This window comes from Nomascus leucogenys, chromosome 21 (assembly GCF_006542625.1).
Source record: "Nomascus leucogenys isolate Asia chromosome 21, Asia_NLE_v1, whole genome shotgun sequence".
Lineage (NCBI taxonomy): Eukaryota > Metazoa > Chordata > Mammalia > Primates > Hylobatidae > Nomascus > Nomascus leucogenys.
Genome location: NC_044401.1, coordinates 45708418 through 45725054, shown reverse-complemented (window position 1 = coordinate 45725054; position 16637 = coordinate 45708418). Strand labels below are relative to the sequence as shown.

At 40.6% G+C, this 16637-nt stretch overlaps 1 protein-coding gene across 1 annotated transcript in view; it reads left to right on the top strand.

The window, feature by feature from the left end:
- Positions 1–13465, top strand: part of SLC12A8 (solute carrier family 12 member 8) — a 134716-nt gene extending 121251 nt beyond the window's left edge. Inside the window, exons 11-14 of the mRNA XM_030801979.1 lie at positions 1776–1873; positions 2416–2533; positions 8238–8298; positions 12539–13465. Of these exons, the coding sequence (XP_030657839.1) occupies positions 1776–1873; positions 2416–2533; positions 8238–8298; positions 12539–12701 (440 nt within the window). The 3' untranslated portion in view covers positions 12702–13465. The remainder of the gene's footprint in view (positions 1–1775; positions 1874–2415; positions 2534–8237; positions 8299–12538) is intronic.
- Positions 13466–16637: the final 3172 nt, after the last annotated feature.

Below are 16637 nucleotides of genomic sequence, written 5' to 3'. Positions count from 1 at the left end.
GGCAATGGATGCTGATAGAGAAAAAGATGGTGAGCCAGGGGCTGAAATATTTAACAAGCAAGAGAAGAATGACAAGTTGGTAAAAGACTGTAATGATAAAGGGTGGGGTGTGAAATAATCTGATGGCAAGTGCTTCAAAGGGGCTAGGTCATAAAGCAACAGTGACCAGAGAGGATGGGAGACTTGGACTAGGAATACTTAGTGAGTTCTGCTACATGCCAAGCCCTAGGCTCAAGATGGATGTGGACTCTGCCCCCATGAAGCATATAATCCAGTGGGCATAGAAACATGTAAATAAGTATACAACTACAAATGATGATAAGTGCTGTGGAGGAAATGGGTCATAAGGAAATATTAATGGTATGAGGGAACATATTTAGATTTTCCTGTGGGGGCTGATTTCCCTGAGGAAGTGATAACTGAGCTGAGACCTGAGGGACACATAGGAGTTAGATAAGCAGAGGGCTAGGGGATCCATGAGACGTGGATCCCAGATAGATTCCAGGAATCAACACATCAGAGTGGTTGAGGTGGGGAAGAACACTGGTATATGAGACAGGATCTGGACCGTAGTGAAGAAGGAAGGGCTGGGCAGAGGAGATGGCACAGTCAAGACAGTTTGGCTGAAGCAGAAATTTGATATTGGAGAACAGAGAAGGGCTACGTAGGGAGCTTTCTACTATATTTCCTGAGCAACAAACTATGAAGGTTGAGAACACCTGAAGTTTTAGTGTTGAAATGAAGTATAAACATACGGCAAAGTTAATCCAACATATCATTTGTTTGAAACATTATTGTGGTGTTTATGGTGATTAGACCATATTGTTAAACAATCTAGATGCATTTTCATAGTTAAATTGAGCATTTCTGCAGAAATAGAAAGTCAAATACCTCATGTTTTCACTTAAAAGTGGGAGCTAAATAATGTGTACACATTGACACAGATTGTGGAGTAATAGACATTGGAGACTTGGAAAGGTAGGAAGGTGGGATTGAGAGATAAGAAATTGCCTAATGGCTACAGTGTACACTATTTGGGTGAGGCTTACACTAAAAGCCCAAACTTCACTACTCTGACATTAAAAAATTATTATTATTTTTAAATTGAGCGCTTCTGGAACCAGCTGTAAACTGAGAATGCAGAGCTGAATAGAATATGACATAGCTCTGAGAAGCCCTGTTGTGCCTGAAAGGATGAGGCAGGATCATGCATTTGTTTATTGCTGGGCCCCTTTCCCCTCAGCCATTTCAATTGCCAGAGGAAGGAATCAGAGGAGCTGTTCTGCCTCCATCTTTCTCCTTCATCAGTTTCTGGTTGATACCTGAGACAGCTCTAACATGAGCTAACTTTCAGAGTCAGAAGGTAGCAAAGATCATCTCATTAGACAAAACCCAACCTGCCCCAGCAGTCCCAGTGGTCACACCTGGGAGCCAAGAATACCAGATGTCTAGTTCTCCCACTCTAACCTCTTACATCTGAAAAAGAGGGGAAAGCTGAGTTTCCAATTCCCCCAGATGACATATCTGGACAGATGTGCCTTGGGCATCAGAGGACCTTCCTCTCCACTCTGTGTCTCTCTTCCCTTTCTTTCTCAGATCCTTGGCTGGTGGGAGGCCATAAACACTTCTTTCTGCCTTCTCCAAGAGCAAGCCCTGGGAGATGTCTTTTAGGCTAAGTTACAAAATTGGGGAAGAGGAGCTCATAGGTATTTTCTCCTAAAAAACAGTAGAGAGTTGATAGCAATTTGGCAGCCAAATCTTTGGCTATTTTTTAGATTTCTTCCTGAAGTCCAGGCTCCAAGAACAAGATGTCTGGAGAAGATCAACTTCTTTCTATACCCACATGTGCAACCCCTGGGTCTCCCTGTTGGGGGTAAGTAACTTCATCTTGATCTCAGTTGTTCTTGGGACAGAGTTCAGGTGGACACATGTGTGATCTTGGGCTGAGGGGGAGGAAAGATGGAGGGCCTAATTAGAAGCAATGTGATTTGCCTGTTTTATTAGAATTTAGATGAGACTACATATAGCAAGATTACATTTAATGAACCGCTTATTTTAATCAATAATTTCCTTTTTAAATAATTGTCTATGATAACTTCTGGGTTACCAAATTTTAAGGTACACTAAGTTATCATACTTTCATCCTAATTTGTTTCTTATAGGGAAGGATGGGACAAGGAGATAAGATAGAATATCTAGTTGATAGTTTTAATTAAAGAGTTATTTTCAGAGGGTATCTGCCCAAATATCTGCTTAAGTGAGGTTTTTTGAATTATTCATAAACTTCAATTCAGACTTTTACAGTGATCGGAAGTTGATGAGAGGGAATGTTGTTGCTGAAGACATTAGCCTTGTGGCTTGCTTACCATGTAGAAAGCCATTAGGTGATTTGCTCTTCCTACTCTGTTTTCACAGGCTGTTGGGTCCCTTCTCATCATGTTTGTGATACAGTGGGTGTATACCCTGGTTAACATGGGTGTTGCTGCCATCGTGTATTTCTACATCGGCCGGGCTAGTCCAGGGCTTCGCCTTGGTAAGCAGCAGAGCCATTTTGCCACTGGTTCCCTCATTCTCTTTACCATTCATTGGAAAAAAAAAAGGTTTTGAATATCAATTGAATGCCAACACTGATTCAGATGTGAATCCCATTTTCAAATAATTTATAGTCTTGGAGGGGAACTGTGACAAGCACGTGAATGATTACCAATAAAAATAATAACTTAGTGTGAGGTTTATAAGATATGTAGAAGCAAAATGGATAACAATAGTCCAACAGCTAGGAGTGAAAAGAACGTATACTGTTGTAAGTTTCTTATACTTTGTTAAATACTATAACATCACTTGATGATAGATGGTGGTAAGTTTAAAATGCATACTATAAACCCTAAAGCAACGTAAGATAACACAACAGTTATAGTTAAGCCAATAAAGGAGATAAAAGTACTCAATCAAAATAAGTCAGAAAAAGAAGAAAAAGATAATAAAGGACAAATGAGACAAACAAAAAACAAATAACAAGATGGTTTATGTATATGTAATCCCAGCCATATCAATAATCACACTAGATATGGGTGGTCTAAACACCCTAATTGAATGCCAAAGATTGTCAGATTGAATGAAAAAGCATGACCCAACTATATGCTGCCTACAAGAATCCTCCTTTAAATGTAAAGACACAAACATGTTAAAAGGATGGAAAAAGATACATCAGGCTAACACTAATGAAAAACAAAGCCAGGGTAGCTATATTAACATTAGGCAAAGTAGAGTTTGGAGAAAAGAATATTACAGGGATAAAGAGGGTCATTTCATGAAGCTGAAGGGAAAAACACATCAGTAAGACATAACAAACCTTAACGTTTATGCACTTAAAAACACAGCTTTGAAATACACAAACCAAAACCTGATAGAACTACAAGAATAAATAGAAAAGTTCACAACCGTAGTCAGAGATTTCAATACCTCTTTCCCAATAATTGATAAAGTATACAATCAGTAAGTCTATAGAAGACTTGAATAACACTATCAACAAACCTGGCCTAATTAACAGTTAGAGAACATTCTACCCCAAAACAGCAGAATATATGTTCTTTTCAATTATACATGAAACATTTACCAGGAGAGACTATATTCTAGTACATAAAAAATATTTCAATAAATTTAAAAGTATTCAAGTCAATTCAGGAACAGAGTATGCTCTTTGACCGGAGCGGGGAGTAATTAGAAATAAATAACAGAAAAATATCAGAAAATCCTTGAATAAGCCAGGCACATTTGGCACACACTTGTTGTCTCAGCTACTTTGGAGGCTAAGGCAGGAGAATTGCTTGAGGCCAGGAGTTTGAGGCTAGCCTGGGCAAAATAACAAGACTCTGTCTCCTAAATAAAAAAATTAAAAAAAGGAAAGAAAATCCCCAAATATTTAGAAACTAAAGAATATTACATAACCCTAATTAAAATACAGAAAATAAATAATCCATTATTCAAAGAGGAAAGCAGAGTGAAATTACAAAGTATTTTGAACTGAATAAAAGTGAAAATGGAACAGCAAAATTGTGGGATGTAGCTAAGGGAAATTTATATCATCAAATGCTTACATTAGAAAAGAAGAGCATGTGCAAATCAATGATCCCAACATCCAACCTAAGAAACTAGAAAAAGAAGAGCAAATTAAACCAAAGTAAGAAGAAAAAAGGAAATAATAAATCAGAATAGATCAGAGTAGAAATTAATAAAATGTAAAACAGAAAAAAATAGAGAATGCAAATGAAGCAAAAACTGATTATGTGAGAAGATCAGTAAAATTGATAAACCTCTAGCCAGACTGATCAGAATAAAAGAAGAAGCACAAATTACTGATACAACGAATGAGTGAGATGACATCATTAGAAATCCTATAGATATTAAAAGTGAAATGAAGGAATAATATAAACAACTTTCTCTTGATAAATTGACAACTTAGATGAATTGGACAAATTCCTTGAAAGATACAAACTATCAAAGTTCACTCAAGAAGAAATAGATATGGGGCTATTCAGGTAATCTATTAAAGACATTAAACTGGTCATTAAAAACCTTACCAGAGAGAAAAGCCTCTGCCTATGCTTTACTAATAAATTCAACCAAACCTTTAAGGAAGAAAAAATACTAATTCTATACAACCTCTTTGGAAAACTGTAGACTAACATATCTCATGAATATAGATGCAAAAATTCTTAACAAAATTTTAACAAATTGAATGCAATAATATGTAAAAAGAATAACACACCATGATCAAGTGGGTTTATTCCAGGAATGCAAGGTTCATTTAGCATTTGAAGTTTATCAATGTAATTCACCATATTTACAGATGAGAAAAGGAAACTACAAAGCATTTCTGAAAAAAAATGAAAGAGTAAATTAAAGAAATAAGTGAAGAGATATACTACGTTCATGAATTGGAAGACTTAATATTCTTAAAATTTTAATTATCCCTCAATTTGTATATAGATTTAACATAATCCCAGTCAAAAATCTCAGCTGCCTTTTTATAGAAATTGTCAATCAGATTCTAAAATATTTATATGGAAATGCAAAGGACCTAATAGCCCAACCAATTTTGTAAAAGAAGAATAAGGTTGTAAGACTTGCACTTCCTGATTTCAAGACTGATTTTAAAGCTAAAGTCATCAAGACAGTGTAATGTGGAAGAGCTAGACAAGTGAATCAATGGACAGAGTAGAGGATTCAGAAACTGACCCACACATATATGGTCAACTGATTTTTGAAAAAGATTCAGAGGTAATTCAGTGGGAGGAAAGAATAGTCTTTCAACAAATGGCACTGAAACAACCAGACAGCCATATGCAGAAAGTAGACTTCCATCTATATATCATACCATGTAAAAATATAACTCAAAATGGATATTAGAACTAAACGTGAAACCTAAACCTATAAAATTTCTAGAAGGAAATGTAAGAGAAAAACCTATGCAACTGTGAGTTAGCAAAGATTTCTTAAATACAACAAAAGCATGAAAACATTTATAAATTGGACTTTATAAAAATTAAGGACTTCTGACCTTCAAAAAATACTTTTAAGGCTGGGTTTAATTTATAGTTACAGCCGATCAGTGGATACTTTTGAATGGGAGTGGAGTAAGGATACATGGGAGAGAGATCTTATGAAGTGGCTTGAGGAAACTTTTGGAGGTGCTAGACACGTTCATTATCTTGCTTGTGTGATGGTTTCACAGTGTACACATGGTTGGATGTGTGTATATATATATATATATACACATATACACACACAGACCAAATTGTATACTTTAAATATGACACTCCTTGATTTAATGATGGGATTATGTCCTGATAAACCAATCGTAAAGAATAATTGTAAGTCATGGACTGTCTTTACATGCAGTTTGTTCTGCAGATGTACCCAGGATTTGTTTTAGTCAGGTGTGGTAAAACACACAGACCTGGAAATGACTGTCATGAAGGAGGAAGATCGTTAGAAACAGGAGGCTTGGCATGCCATGCAGGGCCACGTGGGGATGGACCAGGGTTAGTCATGGGGCAGAAGAGGAAGAGGGGAGATCATGGCCTAGAGCCTTTTTTGGGTTTTTGTGGAAAAGAATGAGCAAGGCAGGGTAGGTACACTGCATAAGGCTAGGATTGAATAATTCGAGTAATTTTAGCAGACTCTGGGCTACAGGGATGAACTATAGTTGTCTCGTCCTGGTGTGATTTAGGGCAGGGGTAATACTGGCTTGGTGTGGGAGAGTTAGATAAAGAACTACATTAAGGGGAGGGCCCTGGATTGGTTGGTTTTATATCAAAAGCCCACCCACTGGAGAATTGTTTGCTATTCAGTATCTAGGAATTAGCTAGACCCTCCAGGATCAAGATCCAAAATGCCAGGGCATCCAGAATATAGAAAACAAGAAAATATAGTCAATACACAGTCTATTGCATATCAATTATTCCTTAATAATAAAGCTGTTTAAAAATACATTAGAGAACCCTTTTCAGCAAAATCCTATGATGCTCTGATTTAAAATAAAGCAACTTGTTACAACTACTAACTAAATCAAATAGCCCATAACTATTTAGGCAAAATAAAAAAAAAAAAAAAAAAAAAAAAAAGGTTTGCCAGGCGAGGTGGCTCACGCCTGTAATCCCAGCACTTTGGGAGGCTGAGGCAGGCAGATCACGAGGTCAGGAGTTCAAGACCAGCCTGGCCAATATGGTGAAACCCCATCTCTACTAAAAATACAAAAATTAGCCGGGCATGGTGGCAGGTGCCTGTAATCCCAGCTACTCAGGAGGCTGAGGCAGGAGAATTGCTTGAACCCAGTAGGCGGAGGTTGCAGTGAGCCGAGATCAAGCCATTGCACTCCAGCCTGGGCAACAGAGTGAGACTCCGACTCAAAAAAAAAAAAGGTTCTTCAGAATTAGAATAGTCTGATGCACTTCAAACACTTTGAAAGAAATGCACTTCAAACATTTTAAGTCACATAAGTATTAAAAATAATGATTTAGAAAAACAGTAATGTTAAGAAGAGGTCCTTATGTTAGCTGACTTCATGGATAGAATATATTTTAATTAACAATGATTACTTCAGTGATTGCTTCTTTATTTCTTAAAAAGTCGTTTGATCTTAAGAAATTTCAATTATTTCCTAGAAATCTATTCATAGGAAAACATGAAATCAAATTTCAGGCCAATGTCCATCTAAAATTCAAATAATTTAGAATCTAAATTATCACACTTAAGTAGGGTGAGTTAATAAAATGTTTATGTTTATTTTCTTCCTTCTGACAATCTCAAAATGTATTAGAAATCTTCTCTTTGCAATTGCAAATGCAGATCTAAGATTTGTCTTCCCTTTAGCCATATGGGCCTAAATGATATTGAGGAAACACGTTATCAGCTGCATACTGTTGATATTTGTGGAGATTCTTATATAAGCCTCTTAAAATAATGCTATTTTCCTGATCATATATTGAACATTATCTAATCAATCAATTTTCAATTATATATATGTATAATTTAGAAAAGCATTTTCTAAAATCACATTTGATTTGTTTCTCCAAAGTTATATATAATTTACTATGTGAATTTTTTTAAACCTACACCAAAGGAGGAATGGATTTTTTTCAATTGATAAACCCTATTCAAATCAGTGTGTTTGATGTGAGGATTATTTGGCTAGAATCAACAACAACGTCACTTCAAACTTCAGCTCTAACATTTCTACATGTGGAACTATTTGATTCACTTAACACCTGTTAAAAAATTCTTAAGTGCCAGATCCTGTGAGGTACTGTGATGATTATAGGATGAAAAAGACATGTTCCCTATTCTCAGTATATGGTCTAGTAGAAAATTTTATAGCGTGTATTCAACACTCCTCCGTATGAATCTTAAAAAATTTATCAAAGATTTTTAATTCTTAAGACTAAAGTTAGCAAGTCTTCTGCATTTGTCTTTGTAGCACTTTATCCAGTTTTTTGGGAGTGATTTTGGAGTTTGGAAATAAATTTTTGAAAGATTCACATGAGTAAAAGTCCTTAGCAGGCTGCTGTCCTGGAGGATTACAATGACTATTATTTGGTTAGACTGAAAAAGGAAAACATTTGTGTTAATTCTGTGCGTGTGTGTGTATTGGGGTATGCATTCACCCTATTAAAACTGAGCTTCTAGATGCATATGTAGAACCTTCAAAAATGGTTATGTATATGTCTTCCCTGCAGGATCAGCCTCCAACTTCAGCTTTTTCCGGTGGATGAGGTCTCTGCTGCTCCCCTCCTGCAGGTCTGTGCCAACTTGGAGCCAGTATCAGAATGGATGAGTGTCCAGAGTCCTGGGAGGTGCCAAGGGTGTCCCATTCCTGGCTGGGCTGGGCTTGGGCCTGGATTGTGGCATGAGAACCTAACAACTGGGCACCTCTGGGAGACTCAGATGTTGCTCTTGTCTGCACTCCACCACACTCAGCCCCCAGATTCGGCTCATCAGAAGCTTCCTCTAGGCTCATGTCCTCTTCCCTTCTTATCCTCAGCCATCAAGAACAGAGGCTTTATTTAGAATCTGGTTGCTGGGGTGATAAGTCACTACTCTCAATGAGTTTACAGTCTAAGACACATTAACATCAACGCATAATCACACACAAGATTAAAGCCTAAGGGAAATGTAACGCCAGGATGCATATTCTTCCATCTGAGTCAGACGTAGTTGACATGACTAGGTTGGGGACAGTGCAGAGGCCAAGTATAGAAATAAAGTGGAGATCCTGGAGGATTTCCGTGGGACCTCCATGGTCAGATATACAGGAAAGGGGAAAAAAACTTTCCTGAGAAATAGAAGCCTCATAGAGAAGGCATATTTCACATGTGCCCTAATCTCACTCCTCCTCCACTCTTGCAGTGCCACTGCTTCTTACCTTTTAAGGCCCTGGGATTCTGGGGAATTACACCCACCCTTCCATCCCCTTTCAATATTAGTGAGGAGCTAGAGCTGCAGGCTAGGAAATTCCAGGCAGAACCCAACCAAGTGTTCATTTGGTTGCATTTTGTTGGTTTGTTTTTGAGACTCTAGATGTCTGGGTTGTACTTGCTAATATTTCCACCCTCCATGTCCAGACATTGCTAGTGGATCATGGGATCCTTTCCCATTGATCCCAGATGTAACTTCATAATCCTTTTTTCCCCTCATTTTAAAAATTATGGTAAAATAGGGCGGGGCGTGGTGGCTCACACCTGTAATCTCAGCACTTTGGGAGGCCGAGGTGGGCAGATCACCTGAGGTCGGCAGTTCAAGACCAGCCTCGCTAACACAGTGAAACCCCATCTGTACTAAAAATATAAAAATGAGCTGGGCATGGTGGCTTGCCTGTAATCTCAATTTCTAGGGAGGCTGAGGCAGGAGAATCACTTGAACCCAAGAGGCAGAGGTTGCAGTGAGCCGAGATCGTGCCACTGATCTTCAGCCTAGTCAACAAAGTGAGACTCCATCTCAAAAAAAAAAAAAAAAAAGTGAAATACATGTAACATGATATGTACCATCTTAGCCATGTTTACGTGCAGTGTGCAGTTCAATGGCATTAAGGACATTCACATTGCTGTGCTATCATCACCATGCCCATTAAACACTCTCCATTCCCAAGAATCCTTTTTAAGACAAATCTTCTCAAACAATTGCCGAACTATTCAAGAAGGCACAAGAAATAAAGCCTTCGTGCTGGAGCTTGGGATGACAAGAAGCAGCAGCAAGGGCTATAGAAACCAGCAGGGAGAGGGCCCAGGGATGGAGGCTGGGGTGCATGGGGAGCACTCTGTCATCTGCTTACTTGGGCCAGCTGGGCTCAATGTCTCATGTGGAACTGCAGAGAGGGTGAGTGATCTTTCTGCCTCTTGTCCTGTCCGATGCACAAGGTTGGGTGAGCCAGGTCACAGCACTTCACTGATCTCTTCTCCCCTACAACCCAGTCCTGAGAAAGAGTAGAGTTTAAATGGGAATAGATTCTGTGTAAAACTGCCTACAGATTCTGGAGCTGCAAGTGGTGTGTGGGTGAGACTATTTTTTTGCCTTGCCTGATTTACAGGAATATTTTTAGTCATTTCTGGTTTTAAAACCTAAAAATGCCACAGGAGGTCACCAGTCCTTATGTTGTACTCTGAATTCCTAGGATTTCACCTTGGAGGTCACAGCAGTGCTATGTAGAAAGAAGAATGTACTAGGGGGAGATTATTCTTAGAAAAGGACAGTACTTTGGTTGGAGTAGAATCAGTCCACACCATTCATAACACAAACACCAGGCTCTGTGGGCTGTGAGGTGGGTGGCAGAGGCCTCAGCTAAGTCAACCTCAAACTTATTGGCCTCACCATGGCTGCTGGGTGATATTTTGGGTTGGTTATTGAGGAGGTTGAAAGAACCAAGAAAGGCTGGGCGCAGTGGCTCACACATGTAACCCCAGGATTTTGAGAGGCTGAGGCGGGTAGATCACCGAGGTCAGGAGTTCAAGACCAGCCTGGCCAACATGGCAAAACTCGGTCACCAGGCATGTGGCAGGTGCCTATAGTCCCAGGTACTGAGGAGGCTGAGGCAGGAGAATCACTTGAACCCGGGAGGCGGAGGTTTCAGTAAGCTGAGATCACACCATTGCACTCCAGTCTGAGCAACAGAGTGAGACCATGTCTCAAAAAAAAAAAGAACCAAAAAATGGTGATTTATTTTAAAATAGAGATTAGCCAGATGCACTGGCTTATACCTGTAATCTCAGCACTTTGGGAGGCTGAGGCAGGCGGATCACTTAGGCCAGGAGTTCGAGACCAGCCTTGGCAACATGGCAAAACACCATCTCTACTAAAAATACAAAAGTTAGCTGGGTGTGGTGGTGCACACCTGTAATCCCAGCTACTTGGGAGGCTGAGGCATGAGAATTGCTTGAACCTGGGAGGCAGAGGTTGCAGTAAGCTGAGATCAACCACTGCACTCCAGCCTGGGCGATAGAACGAGACTCTGTCTCAAATAATTAAAATAAAAAATAAAAATAGAGATTGGTAGCTGTGTTTCTGCTTTGTAGTTTTGAGTTCCCCTCCCAGTCCCCAACTATAACCCCCAAAATGCTCTTCAAAACCAAAGAAGAAGAAGAATGTAGGATGTGTTTTGGCAGAAGAATTTGGCTAGGTTACTTCCTCTGTTATGCCTACAATTCCCATAAACTATGTGAAGTTGAGCCTATTGTTGAGAAGTCTTTGTTTCTTGAAGCACTAGCAACTGTCCAAATGAGGATTCGAAAGTCATTCTAGACTAGAGAGTGAAGTATTTTACTTCTCCAGACTCAGAAGAATGTAATGGTTTCACCTAAAAAATCAAAACAAAAGCATTAGCAAAAACACTTACATATTGACTGGTATGACGTTTTTGTCACCTCCTAACCTTTTTGGAGATTCAGCCTTTATAGAAGTTAGTTCAATTCTCAAGAACCCTCAGAGACCTATATAATTTATACATGTTCTCAACAACTGGCTGTAATGCCATAGTCATGTGATTTGAACTTCTATAGCAGGACATTTGGCCAGAGTCCGTTGAAACTTTCTGTTTAAGTTCCACAGATCTATAACATTAGATTTCTACCTTTTCGCAACTCTCAAATATATTCCATATTCAAACAATTGAACCTTACTACTCATAAAGTAGATGATTCTTTTAGAGTAAAAATTTTAAGAGGAAATCCATGTCTAAGGTATGACTTAAGGACCTAACACAGACTATAGGAACTGGAAGAGACCTGGGAAGATGAGAAAATAGAGACAAAAGAAGGTAAAGAGGCTTCTGGAGGCCACCTAGCTGATTAGGGACAGAGCTGTGACTGGGTCTGCCTTCTGTAGCAGCTGCCCGGGCAGCCAGCCTGAGCTTTCCTCACTCCTTTCTTCCTCTTAGCACTTTCCCTATGCATCCCTAACATTTTTCTTTCCCAGTTTATCCCAACCGAAACTGTATGCAGAGACTCCAGTGACAGTGGAATCCATATGGGACTTGCTCTTCACTTGAGGCCACCTTGGTGTCAAAAGCCTTTGCAGTCCCTCTTAGCTGCTTGCTGTGTGAGCCTTAGCTGTTGAAATCACTCCTTATTCAACTTTCTTTTCAATACATCTACGAGAATTTTCTCTTTCTACTCTTGTCAATTTTCCAGCCTCTTCATTCCATTATTTTTGACAAAAAAAGCAAAGAAAAGCTACAGAGCCCCAACATGATACCACTTGGAAGGCAAAACCTCTCTTTGTTGGTTATTTCCTATCAGGTAGGTACAGCTTTATACTTTTCTACTTAGGGAGGGTAAATATCACTCTCTCTTTTTATTTTATTTGATACTTTGTATTTCTCATGCTTTGAGTTCATATCTACTTGTACATATACCTTTCAACAATTATGTTTTAGACATTTAAATACATGTGTGTTTACAAATAATTTCTTTATGCCCAGTAGACTCACCTCTACTGTTCAGTCTCTGTTCTGTCCTTCTCACCATCCTCTGTGTCTCTCTCACTGCAGGAGCTTGCGGTCCCCTCAGGAGCAGATCATCTTGGCGCCGTCCCTGGCTAAGGTTGACATGGAGATGACTCAGCTCACCCAGGAGAATGCAGACTTTGCCACTCGGGATCGCTACCACCACTCCTCCCTCATGAGCCGGGAGCAGCTGATGCCTCACTACTAGATGCAGCTCTGGGACCTTCCTCTTTTGGAGCTGTCCCATGCACAGTGGACCCAAGCCCAGAACCTTCGTGGGGCTGCTTCTCCAACCTGAGAAACTCAAGGCCCATCCTCCCGCTGTCACTTTGGACAATGGAAATCTACATTTTTTTTTAGTTTTTTTTTTTTTTTTTTTTGAGCGGAGTCTCGCCCTGTCACCCAGGCTGGAGTCCAGTGGCACAATCTTGGCTCACTGCAACCTCTGCCTCCCGAGTTCAAGCAATTCTCCTGCCTCGGCCTCCTGAGTAGCTGGGATTACAGGCATGTACCACCACACCCAGCTATTTTTTGTATTTTTGCTGGAGACAGGGTTTCACCATGTTGGCCAGGCTGGTCTCGAACACCTGACCTTGTGATCCACCCGTCTCAGCCCCCCAAAGTGCTGGTATTACAGGCGTGAGCCACCATGCCTGGCCAGAAATCGACGTTTTCTTAGAACATGTGGAAGAAGGAAAAAGACAAAAAAGGAAATCTGGATTCTGAGGACCACGTCTCACCCAGGGTGACATAAGGAATGGTGCCAGCCTCTACAACACAACACCCAGTCTGAAGAGCTCTACACAGGTACTAAGACTAGCAGGGGACACCAAGACTCCCAGGTGTGGAGAACTAGAACTCATCCACAACCAGATTGCTTGTGCAGAGGGCCACAATAAGTGTATGTTTTATATTTTATTGTATTATTTATTTTTGAATAAATAATACACTCACGTAGTTCCACACCCAAAAGATATATAGAGTGAAAAGTCTCCCTCCAATCCTTATTCTTCACCTGCTCAGTTCCTGTGTACCCTGGCCTAGAGGTAACCACTGTTCTCATCCATACATCCAGCATTTCTTTATGGATATACAAGCAAATGGGAATGTAGAGTCTCACATTCTCTCTTTATACACAAAAGTTAGCATGTTATACACATGTTCTGCACCTTGCTTTTTTCCCTTAACAATCTATCTTGGAGACATTTCATATCAATTCATATGCCATTTCTTCATTTTTTTCATTATATAAATGTGTTATAATTTATTTCACCAGTTCCACAATGATGAACATTTGGATTCTTTCTAATCTTTTGCAATGACAATCAGCTCTGCAGTGAATAATCTTGTACAAATGTGCAAGCATAAAGTGTATCTCTAGGATAAATTCCCAAAAGTGGAATTGCAGGATCAAAAGGTACACGCATTTGTAAACTATTATTGTTTAGTGGGGGTCTTTTTAATTAAAGAATTAACATGAATTGCCTAATGGTGACTCATATTCTCAAAAGAATTTGTGGTCCTCAACTCCTGGAATGCCTTTGCAGCTGTTTTGCAGCATGAAAGGCGTGAGGGGACAGGACTCTTTTGGTTTCCTTATGAGCTCTGCCTGACATTCATCACAAGCACCCAGTACCAGGGGCCATGGCAGTAGCTTTCCTCAGAAAAGTTTAGCACTTGGCCCAGGGTCAGAGGCTTCGCCATCGAGCCACGGAGGAAAGTATTGTTAGATCACTTCTGGCTCCTTCTATAGTGGAGGTTGTCATGAGTCAGTGTGCTAACAGTCACCTGGGATGCTTGTCAAAAGTGCAGATTTCAGGCTGGGTATGGTGGCTCACGCCTGTAATCCCAGCACTTTGGGAGGCCGAGACGGGTGGATCACTTGAGGTCAGGAGTTTGAGACCAGCCTGACCAACATGGTGAAACCCCGTCTCTACTAAAAATATAAAAAATTAGCTGGGTGTGATGGCGGGGGCCTGTAATCCCAGCTACTTGGGAGGTTGAGGCAGGAGAATCGCCTGAATCTGGGAGGCGGAGGTTGCAGTCCTAGACTTTACATCTTTAACAAGTGCCTCAGGTGATTCAATGCAGGCAGTCCTCGGACCGCATTTTGAGAAACGCTGAGCTGTTGAATGTATGGGGCTTAGAGTGGGTGAGGGCTGGGAAAGTCAGGATGAAGGGTCAGCTAGATCCTAACGTTCTCTCCTGGAAGATGAGGTTTCATTTATGATTACTGTTCTCACAATCTGGCTTTAGTTAAATACCAGATTTCTGAGCATCATTAGAAAGCAGAGTCTGAGTTGGCAGTAGGCATATAGGAAGGAGAAATGCTGAAAAAGGTTGTAGCTATGAAGGGCTAAGTTGGGTGACATTGGAGGACCTTTTTATTTATTTTTGAGACAGGATCTCACTCTGTCATCCACACTGGAGTGCAGTGGCATGATCATAGCTCACTGCAGCCTCCACCTCCTAGGCTCAAGTGATCCTCTCACTTCAGCTTCCTAAGTAGCTGAGACTACAGGTACACACCGCCATGCCTGGCTAATTTTTTTGGTATATTACCCAGGCCCTTTTTAAGAAGAAGCTGTTCTATTTTCCCGTGGCTACGATACCAAATTACACAAATTGGATGGCTTAAAAACAACAGAAATGTATTCTTTCACAGTTCTGGAGGCCAGACATCTGAAATCGTAACACTTAGGTGAATTTGAGGTGTCAGCAGGGCTGAGCTCCTTTCAGAGGCTCCGCGAGGGATTTATTCCCTGCCTCTTCCAGCTTCTGGTGGCTTGTGATCACATCACCCAAATCTTTAGAGCCAACATTTTCAAATCTCTCTGTTCCATCTTAAATCACCCTCTCCTCTGTGTATATGAAGTCTACCTCTGTCTCCTTTCTGTGAGGATACATGTGATTGCATTCAGGGACCACCCAGATAATCCAGGATCATCTCCACATCTCAAGAGCCATACTTTAATCACATCTGCAAAGGCTTTGCCAAATGAGGAAACATTCACAGGTTCCAGGGAATAGGACGTGGGTCTTTTGGGGGGCCCTTTTTCAGCCTATCACAGAACCTTTACTGAATCTGCTTTTTTGAATTCTACATAACAAGCTTAAAAAGTAACCACTCTGTTTAAGCCCTTTGGGGGCCCTCATTGCCTCCCCATTGACAGGTTAGGTAAGGACATGATCCAACCTTGGCCAAGAGCACCTGAGATGGGGTCTCAGGGCTTCCAGAGGTGGTTCCCCTTTCTCATGGATATCGTTGGTCCACACATGATGCCTGTATGAGACTCATGGAGTTTCCAACTCTTCTAGCCCAGGAGTTGCCTGCCTTACACTGTCCTGGATTGTGTGACAAAGAGTTTAAGCCACTTCAATCCTGGGGTTTCTACTCATTGCATGGGATGGATTGAGAACAGAATCAGGCACTGCTGGCCTTAAGCACCAAGTGCAGGAGCCACCTGTTCTCCCAAGGCATGTGCTTCAGTTGGTGCTTTGTCACAGTCATTTATTGGCAATAGTTTAATAGAGAAGGGAAGGCTTTTGTGGAGACTCCTGACTTTGCTTCAGAGAGGACAGCAGAATGGTAGGGAATATGTCAAAATTCAGGTGTGTTCTCATTTGCATTGTTGCCCAAGAGCTTCCTGGAAAGAGTACAGAGCTCTGTGGGCCAAGTCTTGTGGCCTAGATATCATGACTACATGTTGGGCCTAGAGCTCAGCCTGAGGGACCATAGTTGTAGTGACAGCCTCCAGTGGTTCCTGGAGCAGCAAGAATAAGGTCTCTTGTTTACAGACGATGTCCCACACTCCTCAGCAGTGTTGAGAAGAGGTTGTCTCCAGCACCTGCCTAGGAGACTGGTCTCAAAAGTCTAGAAACCAGTAATCAGATGTCACTGACTGTAGGATACAGTGGAAAGATATTCTACTAGGAAACAAGCATTTCTAAAAAAATTACAAAAATGTAAACTGGTAACTGCGATAAATGCTTAAAGGTGACATCTCTGATGGTGTCCATCAAGACTAAGCTTGATTCTCTTCATTTCAAGACCTCTGGGTCAGTCCTCAAATCTGTGTCCTGAGGGCTCAAGGTAATCACAGCAATTGGCCCTGACTTTTGAGTGGACAGATCCTTATCTTGT